This window comes from Notamacropus eugenii, chromosome 3 (assembly GCF_028372415.1).
Source record: "Notamacropus eugenii isolate mMacEug1 chromosome 3, mMacEug1.pri_v2, whole genome shotgun sequence".
NCBI lineage: Eukaryota > Metazoa > Chordata > Mammalia > Diprotodontia > Macropodidae > Notamacropus > Notamacropus eugenii.
In genome coordinates this window covers 812,573-827,543 of record NC_092874.1, presented here as the reverse complement: position 1 = coordinate 827,543, position 14,971 = coordinate 812,573, and the positions used below count along the sequence as shown (strand labels likewise).

Sequence of the window (14,971 nt, the reverse complement as noted above, 5' to 3'; positions counted from 1 at the left end):
ATGAAAATCCCGCACAAATGGGGGTGGGGGTAGGCTGGGGTGGTTATGCGATTCATTCCAATGCAATAAACTTTTTTATAACTCCCGACTGGACAAAGGGAGGCCACTCCCTTATCCCCCCTCCATCCCGCTCTTCCTGCCATCCCAAAGGTAACAAGGGGGCACCAGGGGGATGCAGGATCAGCTAGGAGGCCCGGTCCAGGACGGGATCGTCTGGACAAGATCCCGGGGGGAATTCTAGGGTTTGTGTGGTGGTGTTCTGGGCCCTGGGCACAGAGGGAATGAGGAAGGGACGGAAGACCTGGTGTGAGGGGGCGAGAACTGCAGAAGGAGGGGGCGGGAGGAGGAAACTGGGAAGGAAGGAGGGTCGCAAGATGAGGCGGAGACAGAAGGAGGAGATGGGGGCGGAGAAGAGGGAGGTTGGTGGAGTCAGGAGATGGGTGGTACCCTGAGCCCCAGTCCCGGGACCAGCGGAGCCTGGGATCCTGGGCCGGGGGAGGCGGAGCCGGGAGCCGAGGGGCAGCGAAGGCGGGCAGAGGGAGGAGCCCCCGGACCTGGCCGGGACCAGAAGCGGCCATGGCGCGGCTGCTCGTTCTCACTGCTCTGGGCTTGGCTCTAGCTCTCCTGGGCGAGAGGTTTGTGGCGCTCAGGTGAGAGGGGACTTGGGGCGGGCACAGGCTCCTGTGCGCCCTCGGACCACGGACTGAGAGCTGGGTGCGGGGGCTGGGGGGGACCATTTCTCTCGTGCTCTCCTCTACCCCCAATCCACTTCCATGCTCTGCGGCGGGAGGGTCCAAGGTGAGATCTGCGGCGACAGGGGGAACCTGGAAACTTCCCTTCCTCCGGTGAGGGCGGCCCGGCCCCTAAGCGCCCCGAACCGGGCGGAGGCGCCGGGCAGAGGGCGAGAGACAACGATCTGGAGGCCCGAGCGGCCCCGCCCTGGCCTCTGCCTTCCGCCAGCCTCGTCCGGTTCCTGCAGTCCCTCTTGAAGAAATGGGTCACTCAGTCCCCGGTCACCCGGCCTGCGAGGCTGGAGAGGGCGTGGCCCTGAGTCGCCCCGATTCGCCACCTCCACACGCTCGCTCTCCGCCGGTAGTGACAGCCCAGAAACTTTGCAACTTGTCTTCGCCCTTCCAGGGCGCCTCCCCGGTCTGCCCTCCCCCCCAGTCTCCTCTCTTCCCCTCGCGTTCTCCGACTCCCCTTTCCCTGCTCCCCAACACTGCACCTCCCGCCCCCGCCCCCCCCCCCCACAATCTGTTGCCTTTGGCTGGGGAGCATGCTCCTGTCTCAGCGATTTTTCCAGGCTGCTGGTGAAGAACATCCCTGCCCCTCCCCATGCCCCCAGCGTTGGCAGCAGCCCCACGCCCCAGCCTTAAGCCCAGTCTTGCTTCCTGGCTCTTCACTCGGGTCCCAGTTTTCACGTGTGCCTCACTGATGATGGTGACTGCTGTGTGGGGTAGGGGCATGTAAGGCCGATTTGCCAATTGAAGACAACAGTTAAAAGCTGGTTCTGACTGTGGGATGAAGGAGAAAGAGCCTGCCCAGCTTCTGGGTCCAGCGCCTCCCCACATAGCAGCTCTTGGCCAGCTCTCTTCTCCTCCGGGCTAAGAGACTGAAGATTCTGTGGCCCACGTGTTCTCCATGCAACTCCCAGGCCTGGAGATGCCATCTTTCCCTTCTGTCAGCCTAGGAGCCCGTGACCTTTGGGGCCTCAGTTTCCTTCTCTGTGATGTGTTTGGGCTTGATAGCCTCTGAAGTTCCTTTTCCATCTGGGATCCTACAGGGACTGCCCCCGGAAGACGATGGGGGCATGGAGGGATTCAGCCCAAGGAGCAGCCCCAGCCAGCATCTCCTGGATGCTGGCCATGCGTGGGCCCCACAACCTCTGGGGGCTGGGCAGCCACAAGGATTGTCCTGGGCCCAAAGCACCAATGTGGGCTCCCTGTTTCACCATTTGCTCCAAGGGGCACCGGGAGATAGAGGCAGGCTGTTCTCTTCTTTCTCCTTCCAGTTGATTGTGGCATTCAGGGTCCACTGTGGGCAGCAGAAAATGACTGAGAAGTGTCTTGGCCATCACGCCCCCACTATCCACATATGCATACGGACATGAGAACACAAGCACATCCTGCCATGTCAGTGGATCCTTGGTCAAATGAAGAGACCAGATCCAAGTGGGCCATGCTGCGTGTCCCTCTCATTTATTAATGGAGTTTGGGGATTAGGGTGGAGACACAGCCTTTGCCTGCTGAGGGCTCCCAATCTGAACAGTTACAGACCTCTTCCAGCTGGCAGGAGTAGCCTGAGATATGGGCCCACATAAGCGCTGGCTGCAATTGACTTTACGTGGCTTAGTGCTAGAATGTTGGACCTGGAGTCAGGACATGTATTTCAGTTGTTTCAGTCAGGTATGACTCTTCATGACCCCATTTGGGGTTTTCTTGGCAAAATAATTGGAGTGGCTTGCTTTTTTCCTTCTCTAGCTCATTTTACAGATGAAGAAACTGAGGCAAACAGGATGAAGTGACTTGCCCAGGAAGATGAGTCTTCCTAACTCCGGGCCTGGCATTCTAGCCCCTCCTCTACCTAGCTGCCCTAAAGTCAGGAAAACCTGAGTTCAAATCCAGACTCAGGCACTTACTGGCTGTGTGACCCTGGACAAGTCCCTTAACTTCTGTCTGCCTCAGTTTTCTCATCTGCAAAATGAGAATAATAGTAGCACCTTCCTCCCAGGCCTGTATGAGCCCAATGGCTGGCACACAGTAGGCACTTAAAACATACTGGTTTCATTTCTTCCATGCCGACCCACAGGGTGTGCTAGAAGCCGCAGAGACCCCAGGCCCTTCAGGAAGATGGAGGGAGTCAGGGACATAATAGATCTCCCCAAGGGTGTGGCCATGTCCTCCTGGGAGTCCTCCACCCAACATTCTGGAGCTTTCTGTGAATTCCTGAAGATGGTGGGTGCCTGTGAGGTGTATGTGCATCAGGGCAGGAAATGCTCCAACTGAATAACTGACTGTCACATCAGTAGCCAGGCTGATGCACTGGGAGCCTGATGGAGGCTTGCACTGGCAGGCTGAGTAGGGACTGTTCAGGGTACTGACTTATACCCTGGACCTTTGGAATTGTGCCCACTTGAGCAGGGCCATTCAAACCTTCTGTTTCTCGGCTTTGAGCAAGTTCTGTGACTCGGGTGTTTGCGGTGGGCCAACTCCACCCTTCCTGCAACAGTGTTGTCTGCAGAAGCTCACCAGGGCCAGCTCCCCAAGGGGACAACTCTTCTGTAATGAAGGGACCCTGGGAGTACAGAGTGATCAGTAGATACCTTCATATATGTTATTCTCCCCAGTCGGGGAAGCTGGGTCAGCCAGAGGTGCTGAGGCTTAGGTGCCCAGTATGGTGAGAATAGAGGCCTAGTTATTATCCATTTCAGTTCAGAGGGATCAGACAGAGGTGAAACTGTAGGGAGAGGAGGGAGCCCCGCCCAGGTCTGCCTGCTCCCAACAGGGTTTGCCTGCCCTCTGAGACAGCTGGTCCAGTTCTGAGCAGAGGAGAGGAAGGTGCTCATCTTAAGAGGACAAAGACTATTCCAATAATTCCACCTTAGCCTTTATCATTTCTTCCCCTGGTTTTTCAGAGTCATAGGGCAGGGGATGCTCGGCACAGTGCCTGCAACATAGGAGATACTCAAAAAGGTTTGCTGGATGGAATTGACTAAGGGCCCGTATTTCCTGAACTAGCTAGTCTTTGCGGAATCCTTTCCCTCCCCCGTTCCCATTCTGCCCCCCTCCCCATACACACACACACACACACACACACACACACACACACACACACATACACAGACACACAGAGCTTGTCAAACACTAACAGATGGAATGGGGATGCTTTGATCCATGGTGAGCTGTGCTGGGGACATAGCTGTCCTTGGTACAAGAGCCTTTGGGGGAATGTTCATCAGCTGATGAACTGGTTTCTATTCACAGGAATCGCCTTAACGCCTCCAGAGAAATCGAACCCGTTGACCTTCCCAACTGCCGTTTGATCAAAGGTGTAGGTATGTAGGTATGGAGCACGTTTTTTTCCCCCTAAGAGTTTATTGTAGGTGGAATCTCCTAGGTTCTCTTTGGGCTTCTACATGTTGGAATATGATCTTTTCTCAAATCTTTGGGAAGTGTGGAAGAACCAGAGGTATGACCATGCCTGGAGTTCACAGTTTTTTTCCTTTCCATTCTCAGTCCAACTTCTTTGTGGTGGGTTTGTCATTATTGTAGCATTTAAAATCTGAATTCACAGTTGTTTGATTCATTTAACAAAACTGGAAGGGGATGAAAGGGCCCTGTTCACTGTTTGTTAGGGCCAAACCTGGCACGCTTCCAGGAGAGAGGACCTAATTAGCAGTGATTTCTGCACTCCTAAGAGTACTTTCAAGGCTTTTGGCCAAGGCTCCACATTTTGCTTCCGTATAAAAAGTGTCCTGAAAAGAGGCAGCCTGCCTCCTGCCTCCATGGGACCAAGGAGAAGATCGTTCTGTTATACGCTGCCTCAGCAGAGCTAGGCTGGAGTGTCAGAAGAGGACGTGCAGATGGTGAAGGGCTTCAGCTTAGATGTGACCACACTCTCCTCTCTGTCATCTCCCACATTCAGCTGTAAATGCTTCTTAAATAGGTCACTGGGGGACCCTAGGAAGACAGCCAGGACTGTGGAAGTTGGCAAGATCATGCTCTCAGAGGAGGAATTAATGGGGACGTTTAGCCTGGAAAAGAAGGCAGGGAATGGCTTGGAAGTTGTGCTGAAGGTGTAAAGGGCAGAGGGCATAGCTTCATTCTGCTCGGCTCCAGAGGGCTGAGCCAGGAACAGTCGGGAGAGGTTACCAGGAGGCAGATCTCAAGGCTGATCATGGTAGGAAGCAAACAACTTCCTAACAGTTATCAAATATCTCTGAAGATGGAGTAAGGGCAGCATCAGGTAGCAAGTCCCCTTGTTCCTGGTGATTTTTAAGGCAAGACTGGGTAGTGGGTTGTTGGGAACATTGTGGACAAGAGGCCTGCCATGGACACAGGTGGGACAGCAGTCTGTCCCTCACTGTCCAGCCCCAAGGGCTTTGATGGCTGGCTGCTGCCTACAGAATCCAAAGGCTTCCACTAGATCTTCCATGTTGTGTTCCTAGCTTCAAGCAGGCCCATGTGATCAGCTACCCCCCCTTACGCTGAGCATTGGCTACCTGTGGTGGGCAAAGAGACAAGGGGGGGCCCTCTGTCTTCACTATGACATCCAGTGCCTGACCTGATGTGAGTGGGTGGAGAGGAACTTCCATCTCAAGTATTCTGTGTATATACCAGCTCTGTGCAAGGCTCCATCCCTGCCTTAAAGGAGCTTACACTGTCCTAGGGGAGCCTTGTCTGGTGTTTTGGGTAGAGAAGCCCTGGATGTGACCTGGAAAATGGATGGTCTGGAGTTTGGAGGGAGCCCAGAGGCATCTCTCCAACCCTCCTCATCCTGTCAGTAGCAGAGAGAGGCTCAGAACAGTAGGGGCTGGATGGGATGTGTCAGGGGGCTGGTGCTCTGTACTACCCTCTCTTCCCTGAGTGCCATGCCCAATGTAGTCCCCTCCATCTCTAAACTCTGTGACTCCCAGAAACATGTACGACCTGTCATTTGGGAAGGCTTCCAGCCATTAGCCAGTGATCTCATCTTTCCTCACCATGGCCTCCAGACCCTCCATCCTTATCTATAAGATGGGGATAATGACAGCCCATGCTGTGCAGGGTTAGCGTGAGCTTGGAGCTCTTTCCTACACCATCCATCACTAGCTATAGCCTCCTCCTTCGTCATTATCATCCTTTCCCTGTCTTCCACTCAGAGTCCCTCATGCCCTTACTCCATGCCCATCACACCTGACTGATGAGCTGCCCTGGATCGCTCCTCCTCCATCTGCCCCCTTTACTCTTACACACAGCTGGCCAGAGCTCTAAGGGAATGAAAGCCCCAGCGCTGATTTATGTGAAGCCATCGCAGTGCACCCTCACTGCAGCAAGGCAGCCTTTTATGCTCTCTCAACTCTTAGCCTGCCCATTCTTTCCAAACTTTCTTAAGTCCCTCCTGTGGTGCCCCACTTGTGGCTCCCCACCTGTGGCTCCCCTCCCCCCCACTCAAGGATCCAGTCCCATATTTCACTGACAAATAATGGAAACCATTCGCTGAATACAATCTTCCTCTTCCTTCCCTCACAACTCCTTGTCATCAACCTGCCCCACCCATTTCCTACCTTATTTAAGTTTCTGAGAGTGAAGTGAACCCTTCAACATGCACCACTGATGCCATCATGGGCAGCTGAATGGTCCACTAGTCAGGAAGATCTGAGTTCAAATCCATCCTCAGACACTAGCTGTGTGACCCTGGACAAGTCACAAAACCTCTGTCTACCTCAGTTTCCTCAACTATAAAATGAAGACCATAGCATCCACCTCCCAGGGTTGTTGTGAGAATCAGATGAGATGACTGCAAAGGCCCTTGCACTGCCTGTCACATGGCAGGCACTCCACTAATGCTTATTCCCTTTCTGTTCCCTTAAGAGACCTCACTTTTGAGGAGTGAGCAGGAACTCCTTGAGAAGGTCTTCTGCCATGGCTGCCTCCCGTCCTCTCATCCCCAGGCTCCAATCTTGTCACTCAGCCCATCCCACTGTCTTCCTAGTTACCAACACTCTCTTTGGTACTCAAGCTAATGCCTTCTCTGCTGACCTCAACCTGATGCCTCTGCGTTCTTGGGCACTATCAGTCACCCTCTTCTCTGGATACTCTTTTCTCTCCCCTACTTCCCTCCTACCTGCCTGACTTCTCCTCCTCAGCCTCTGGGGAGGACTTTTCATCCAGTTCCCCCTACTAAGTGTGGGTGGCCCCAGACTCATTCCCCAGCCACTACCTTGCTTGTCGATCTCAGCAGCTCTGGATGAAATGGGCCCAGACCACGGAGCCATCCCTAGCCTCTCCTCTGGGCTCCTGTCCCTCATCTCCTGCTGGACACTTCAGACTGGAAGTTTTATGGGCATCTCCAACTTAGCAAGACTAAAGCAGAGTCCATTGGGTCCTCTCCCAACCTGCAGGCTCACCTCTTCTCCCCCACAACTCCTTCTGTCCCATCTTCTCCACTCAGCCAGCCCCAGCTGACTTCAGGCTCTCATCATCTCTTCTGCCAGAGTAGCCTCCTCACTGGCCTCTCTGCTTCCCATCCATCCTCCACTCATCTGTCAGAACCCAGGGCTGGCCTGGTTACCCCCTCTGCTCCATAAACTCAGTGACTCCCTCTTACCTCTGAGATCAAATAGGAAAAACCCCTCTGCTTGGTGTGGAAATCTCTTCCCAACTTGGTCCCTTCCTGCCTTTCTGGTGTTCTTCTACTTCACCATATTCACTCTGTGCTCTGGCCCAGCAAAGGCTCCCACTGGCTGTCCCCAGCTCAGATTCGCTCCAACCCTTGGTCCCTCTGGATCCAGGGTCATTCTCCCAGAACCACCTTGGACTCTTCTTGTGAATAACTACCTGTGTCCAGACTGTCCCCACCCCCAGAATAGAAGACTTTCCAGGGCAGGGCCTGTTCCCTTTTGTCTCTATACTCCCAGCACTTAGCAACTATGCTGGCCATATTGTAGGCATTTAGTGAATGTCTGTGGTCTGATCATTGGATGGAGAGCCCGAGTTTAGTTGTGAATCAAGCTAAGGGTGCAAAGAGAAGTTTTGGGGACAGGCACCCACCCACTTGACAGATGAGGAAGTTGAGGTCAGTAATGGCTTTGGGAAACCCTAGGATGGGCCCTCGTAGTAGACTTGGTGACAATCACTGGCTCCCTGCTTCCAGCTGCTGACTTTCCCAGGAATAACAGAACATAGGGACGTTCTGTGCCCAACGTCATGCCACCCCCTTCTTACCACCCTAAGGGGAAGGTTCGAGGCCCTAGGAAGGGCCCAGGTACCAGGTTCTGCGTCCACCCACAAACCCAATGTAGAAGGCCAGGGCCAAGATCCAAGGAGGAGCCTATTTCCATCAGGGGCTCCAGGCAGCAGGAGAAATGCCTGCCCCACCCCAGTCTCTGGTCCCTTCCTTTCCCAGGCCCCTAAATGGGCCAGAAACTAGAGGAAGAAGATACTACAGAATCCCTGGCAAGAGCCTTGGAGGATCAGGGGTCCATGATGAGGTCCAGGGAGACAGGCCCCAGCCCAAGAGGGGCCCATGTGCCAGGATTTACCTCCCAGATCCAGAGCTAGGCTGAAGCGGGGACCAAAGCCCAGGCTGAAGCCAAAGGTGAGCTCAGGCTCTGGCTTCCTCCAGGGCCAGGCCTGAAGCCCAGTTGGGGCCAAGGGGCCAAGCTCTGCCCTCTTCCGCCTCAACAGCCCCAAAGCCCAAAAGGTTTCTTCCTCAGGCTCGACCTGAGTGTGAGGTCACCCTGAACAGAGAAAGGCCCCAGGCCACTGGGGTCCCTGGAGCACTGAGCCCCATGGTGGCCTCTCCCTTTATTTCCAGAAGCAGGTTCTGAAGACATCGACATCCTTCCCAATGGCTTGGCGTTCCTTAGCGTGGTAAGTGGTTTTTTGTATCTTTGAGCTTGTCAAAACTGGAAAGATTGCCTTCCTTGGGTCAGGCCCAGAGATGGGCTGGTCACCTCCTGTCCAGTGACCAGACTGGACCCAAGCTTCCCTGAAACCAGGTCCCCATCCCCTGGGTGCTGCCTAGTTTGGGGCCTTCCTTCCCCCAGCTTTTTCTCGGGTACCTAGTTTGGAATGTGTATTTAAAGCTCCTCCCCCCACTATCCTGTATTATTTAATGCAAAGCACACTCTGTCCCCCAGTGCCCAGACTCTGGGCAGTCCCTCTGGTGGATAGGCTTGGGCAGCTGGTTCACAGCCTCCCCTTGCACCAGCGAGTGCACAAGGTCTCTTCTCAGGACCTAGCAGGGTACGTCCTGAAGTGACAGGGCTGCTTCCAGTGATGATTCCAGCTGATGGGAAGCTGCCCTCAGCTCTCCCCTCTAGCCTCCCACTCCCTGTGGAACGGTGGGGCACACCAGGCAGCAGGTGGCATCCCGGGCGGCCCCACAGGGCCTGATGAGCTCGGGCCTTATTTGCACCAGGGCCTTAAGTTTCCTGGGATTCAGAGCTTTGCCCCAGAGAAGCCTGGAGGAATCCTAATGATGGATCTGAGCCAAGACAGCACCCGGGCCCGGGAGCTCCGAATCAGCCGAGGATTTGATCTGGCATCCTTTAATCCCCATGGCATCAGCACTTTCATTGACAAAGGTAAGAGCAGAGGAAGTCTTCAGTGCCAGGTGGTCCATCGAGGCTGCCTACTCCCAGGCCTCGAGCCAGGCAGTCGGAAGGTCCCACTCACTCACAGGCTGTCTCCAATGGCTCTGCCATCACTTGGTCTGAGGCTCCCAAAGCATGTCTCATCCAGCTTGCTTTGGAATCTCCCCAGTGATCTCCGTGAATTCCCCACACTGTTCCCAGTCGGAGCCCAGCCTCCTTCAGAGCCTTCTGGGCATGATGCTTGGCACTGAGGTGTGGGAATCTTTGGGTTGGGAGTTGAAGTGAGAATAGGAGGTCCCTGAATTCTGTTCCCAGGACAACTGAGTCACCATCACAGCAGGCCAGCATTGGGGGGATGTTGGGGAGAGAAGAGGGCTACCCCCAGCAGTTCCTGCTTCCAGAGAAGAGTCCCAGGGTCAGAAGCAGAGAGCCATGGTCCAAGTCCTCTCTGAGCCACACTTTGTCCTTGCCTTAGATGACACCGTGTATCTCTTCGTTGCCAACCACCCTGAGTCCAGGAGCACAGTGGAAATTTTTAAACTGGAAGAAGAAGAAAATTCCCTTTTACACCTGAAAACCCTGCGCCATGAGCTCCTTCCAAGGTACTGCTGCCTTGTTCTGCCTCTTGCAGCTGGAGGTGTCCTCCATGTGTGGTTCACAGCTCTCAAGGATCTGTGTGCACCCTCTGACCCGAGCAGGTGCCTAGCCAGTCCTCTTCTGGGCCCACAGTTTGGAAAATCCTTGCTAGCCAGATGATGCCCCAGGGGAAGGCAGCAAGGACAGTGGCCTACCTCCAGTTCTGGTTGGGGCTTGTTGGAGGCAGGAGACGAGTTGGTGCTCTCTTTCCTACAGCCCCCTTGTCCTCCGCAGCCACTGCCCTCTAAATGGGTGGCTCTGTGCTGGACTGTCAGCCACACTAGAGTCAAAAGGCAACACCCACACAGAACTTCATCTAGCTAGAGCCAGAATGGGGGAGATGAAATTGGGGATCAATTTGGCTGGCTGGTCTAGGCCTCCTGGCAAGATGCAGCAGCATGGACCCTGAGATGGCCTCCGGGCGCTTCTGCTGGTTGGTCTGTCCTTCTAGGGACAATTTTTTTGCCTTTCTTTGTATCCCTGGGGCTTGGCTCAGGGCCACCACACAGGAAGCACTCAATAAGAGTTTGGACACAGGGATGACCTTGCCCTCGCAGGCTCCATCAGCTGGATTCAGGAACTGCCAAGTGGATGCTCCTCCCCTTAAATGCAAAAGGAAGGAAATGGGCCTCTAAGGGCCTTTCCTGCTCCTCAGTCTGGCCTTGGCCAAGGGTAACCCCACCCCAATTCCAAGACAATTATGGACATGCACATTTAGGGAGACATCTTGTATGTTCCAACTAGGTGACCTCTTTTTAATTTCCTCCTATTCCTCATTCCTTCCCAAAGCTGAGCTGCTCTGGGGGTGGGGGAGATTCAAGGTTTCCTTGGTGACCTCCCCTCCCCTGCTCCCATTTACCTCCTCCTCCTCCCACTTATCCGCTCTTCCCCATTTGTCCCCCCCTACTTATCCCCACCCACTCTATTCTCTCCCTGACTCCTTTGCCACCACCTCTGGGGCGTGTTGACCCATCCTGGCCTTGATGAAGGCCCAGAACACCAGCTGCTGCCACAGATTCCCAGCAGCCTGCCCAGTGCAGAGGCCTAGGTGATGGCTTCTTGGCCTTACTTTTCTGTTTCTTTCAGTGTGAATGACATCATTGCCGTGGGCCCGGAGCACTTCTATGCCACCAACAGCCACTATTTCTCTGATATTTTCTTAAAGTATCTGGAGGTCTACTTGAACCTGCGCTGGACAAACGTCATTTATTATAGCCCGGAGGATGTCCGCGTAGTGGCTGAGGGCTTCGACTCTGCCAACGGCATCAGCATGTCCCCAGATAAGAAGTATGGTTACTTGGTCGGTCACTGGGGATTCTTGAGCCCCTGGGGAAACCCCAGCCCTGCCTGAGAGCCCAGACTCCTCTGAGATGGGCTCATCGTCTTGCAGTTCCCTGCCATCAATAGTCTGAGCTCTTGGTTTTTAAAGATCTTTTCTTTCTAATTACATTTTTTAGAGACTCAGTGAGCTAGATGTTCCCCTGTGGTGACCCTAGGGTCCACTGGTCATAGGACTAGAGCTAGTACACTCCCGTCATTTGGCAGATGGGGAAACTGAGGCCAAGGGGATAAAGGGATGCCTAAGGTCATTCACGGCACAGTCTTAGAAACCTGATCTAAAACCAGGTCTTCATGATCCCAGAGTCCAGATTCTTTCCTCTGGGTACACTTTGGCCCTTAGCAACCAGCAAAACTGTCCTGAGGCATCTTTATTTTCAGTGTCACAAGAAACACCAGTCCCAAATGGACATTAGTCCAGGTGAAAAGGATCTGCTTAGATAAGGTTAAAATACTTCAGGGAAATAAGAGCAAAAAACAGATTTGTGACCCCAGATCACTGCCTTCTCAGCCCCTCTAGGCTCCTCTGTAGGGCAGTGGCTTCTCTTTTCACTGCGCCATGCCATGCAGGGAGGCTGAGGGAGCACAGGAGATGGTCACAGCTAGTGCTTTCCAAACATCCAAGTGCTACAAAGGTGGCAGGGTTGTTCCTGCTCAGTCCTACCCTCAGGGGACCCAGGAGTCCCTTGGGTCCCACTCTTGAAACAAAACTACAGTGAATGATGGCCAGTGGGCAGATCACCCCTTTGGCATGCTTTGGCACTCTAGGCCAGGTAGTCTGCATGGACCTCATGGGGACCTCAAGTGCGCTGAATGAAATACATCAAACCAATTATATTGGCATTCAGTCATCAGTTCCCCTGTGGACCACAGGCTAAGGACCCCTGCTCTAGCTATAGGTCAAGGCTTTGGGGATGCGTCAGTTTAACAAATGTGTCCCTTTGATAAAGGTACATCTATGTCGCCGATAGCTTTGCCCACGAAATCCACGTCATGGAAAAACACGCCAATTGGAGCTTGACTCAAGTAAAGGTAAGGGCACAGGATTACTCATCCATCTTACATTCCAGCTCCCTGTCTGTCTTGCATGACTAAGTTAGCTTGCTGTGTCCAAGGAAGGCCTTGTCTTAGTGGTCACACTGACAAATCCCTCCCTCTCCCCCACACACCTTCAGCATTGGCCCTGGGGATGCTTAAAGGGTAGATTCTAGGCATTGATGGCCATGAATCTGGGCATCTAGTGAGCTTTCCCAAGAGAGGCTCAAGGATCGGTGCTCCAAGAAGGAAAATAGATGAGCAAAAGTGGAAAGACTATGCCTGTGTCCTGCGCAAACCCTGGCCATGTCTAGGTCTCTCTGTTGGAACACTGAGCTCACAGAGCACAGCCAGTCTCACCCGGAGAATGAGTCCTGTTCTCCAGAGCTGATCATGTCCACATCCAGGAGGAGGGCATGGAGCTCAACCCAGCAGCCAGCTGGGTATAAGCAGGTCATTGTGAGGTCATCTGACATGTGTGGCCTAACTACCTGCATCCTGTGTAGACATGGTCCCACCTTCCTTTGGTAGGTGCTTGCTCTGGACACAATAGTGGATAACCTGTCTGTTGACCCTTCCACGGGAGACCTCTGGGTGGGCTGTCACCCCAACGGCCAGAAGCTGTTCATCTATGACCCCAGTAACCCTCCTGCATCCCAGGTGAGTTTTTGTCCCCTGCAGGTCCCCTACCATCCCCAAGGTGAGGCTCATCCTCTCCTCCCTCTCACTGGTCCAAGCCAGCCCACTGGCCCAGCCCTCCAGTACCCCTTGTTCCCCGTGAAGAACCAATGTGCAGCCAGAGACCTCTGGGGACATTCTGTGGGGTTGGCCCTTCCAGGGTCATGCGTGTGGCAGCTGATGTTTCATACAAGGAGCTCCCTTTGGTGGTCTCAGCATCAGACTTTTCAAAAACTGTTGTTTTCTTGTGGGGCAGAGGTTGATCCTGCTGACACTGGCACTGGCCATGGGCAGGGCAGGGGCCAATGCCAGGCTGTGTTCCTCTCTGCACAGGTGCTTCGGATCCAGAACATTCTTTCTGAGACACCCACAGTGAGCACAGTCTATGCCAACAATGGATCTGTGTTGCAAGGCAGTACCGTGGGCACCGTGTATGATGGGAAACTACTCATTGGCACACTGTACCATAGGGCCCTGCAGTGCCAGCTCTGAGGGGCATCCACAGCCCCAGCTCTCACTGACACCGAATTCACTGTGAATTGTCCCTCCTGAGGAAGCGTGTGTAGTACAGGTGACCAAGACGGAGGCAATGTGAAGGAAGTGCCCATCATCCTGGGCAAGGAAATGAGGGAGGGTCCAGTGCATGGGGCTCTGGGGCAACTGCACTGCCAGCTGGGTGCCCCTATCTAAGCTCCCTCTTCACCCACCCACCTGCGGTCGTCACAGGGCTCCCAGGACAGAGCCCAACTGTCCAAGAGAAAGCCCAGTGGCTTGGCCCAGGCCCCCCACCCTGACCACTGACTTGATTCAGCAGCAGCTTTCAGCGCCACCTACTGTCATCTTGTTGTTTACAACTTCAATGATTAAAGAAAGGGTAACTTAGATCCAGAGGTTGCATTTGTCTGAGTCATCCTTCAGATGCTGCCTTCAGGCAGCCAGAAAGTCACCTTTTGTACTGGAAAAAAATACCTTTTTGGTTACCTTTTGTTTTTCATCCCCTGCATTTTCCACCCTAATTCTCTCTCACAGCCCCTCCCCAAGAACCGGCCCTCACAAAGTGGCAGACACGTTGACAAAGTCTTTAGACATATGCGCTGTTCCGCTCCCATGCCCCCCACTTCTTCAACAAAGCAAAGAGGTAAGGGTCCTCTCCTGTCTCTTCCTCAGGCTGAGCTGGTAGTAGTGAGTTCACCGCTTCAGCGGTAACTGTCTTGGGATAGTCATTCTTTCCTTAGGGGTGCATCATCCTGGTCCTGCTGGTTCTGCTCTGCATCAGTTCAGGTGGGTCTTTCCAGGCTTCTCTGTAGTCACCATCCTTGTTTCTTACAGGACAGTCATGTCCCCTTGAGTTTCTATGCCACCGTTTGCTCAACCAGAATCCAATTCATGGACTTTTACTATTTTCACTTCTCTGCTACCACCAGCCTCCTTCAAGTAAAGGTTCCAGGTCAGGGTGTGGGTGGCAGTGTGGGTTATTTAGTTTCCTTTGCCCAGTACCTAGGCTCCCAGGGTCTGTCATGCTTCTCCCTAGACAGGATCCTGCCCCAAGATCCGTTCTTTCACCAAGTCTTGTCAAACCAGGGAAGAAAGCCTTGAGCATTCCAGCAATCATACTTGCCTTGACTTACCACACTGCTCCCTGAGGAGGGAGTTGGTCCTCAGATGTCACTTTAGGAGCCAAAAGCCTTGGCTTGCCATAGAGGATGATGATGCCTGTTTCAGAAGTCCATGTGGGTAACTTTTTCCAGAATATAATTGACACAAAATTATTCACTTTCAATGTCTGCCTGGTAAATGTGAAGAATTTAATTGACACCATAAAAAGAAGATAGGATTCCGATCCCCTTGCACCCTAACCCATGTTACCTAGAGCAGGTCACTTATTTTCTCTGAGGTTCAGACTTTAGAGTAGATGGCCCTCACCAGCTCTGAATCAATGACTAAAAAGGAATTAATGAATGTGCATTGTTCTTTAGCAATTAATAA

The 14,971-nt window shown here is 53.5% G+C and overlaps 1 protein-coding gene across 2 annotated transcripts; it reads left to right on the top strand.

Annotated features, from left to right (window-relative positions):
• The first annotated feature begins 455 nt into the window (after positions 1-455).
• On the top strand, positions 456-13,873 carry LOC140532343 (serum paraoxonase/arylesterase 2-like). Of its 2 annotated transcripts, XM_072650742.1 has the most exons (9): positions 456-650; positions 3,984-4,054; positions 8,518-8,573; positions 9,124-9,289; positions 9,774-9,900; positions 11,021-11,221; positions 12,223-12,304; positions 12,839-12,967; positions 13,319-13,873. In XM_072650742.1, the coding sequence occupies exons 1-9, from the start codon at positions 577-579 to the stop codon at positions 13,475-13,477; spliced, it is 1,065 nt and encodes a 354-aa protein (XP_072506843.1). In that variant the 5' UTR covers positions 456-576; the 3' UTR covers positions 13,478-13,873. The 2 variants fall into 2 exon arrangements, with proteins under 2 accessions (XP_072506843.1, XP_072506842.1); XM_072650741.1 differs by lacking the exon at positions 11,021-11,221 and having other exon boundaries at positions 505-650.
• Positions 13,874-14,971: the final 1,098 nt, after the last annotated feature.

Bases quoted from the DNA above. Each gene is read 5' to 3' on its own strand.
- LOC140532343 (XM_072650742.1), top strand. From the start codon at position 577: ATGGCGCGGCTGCTCGTTCTCACTGCTCTGGGCTTGGCTCTAGCTCTC. The intron at 9,901-11,020 runs GTACTGCTGCCT...TGTTTCTTTCAG, and splicing joins CGCCATGAGCTCCTTCCAAG to TGTGAATGACATCATTGCCG. The intron at 12,305-12,838 runs GTAAGGGCACAG...TTCCTTTGGTAG, and splicing joins GGAGCTTGACTCAAGTAAAG to GTGCTTGCTCTGGACACAAT.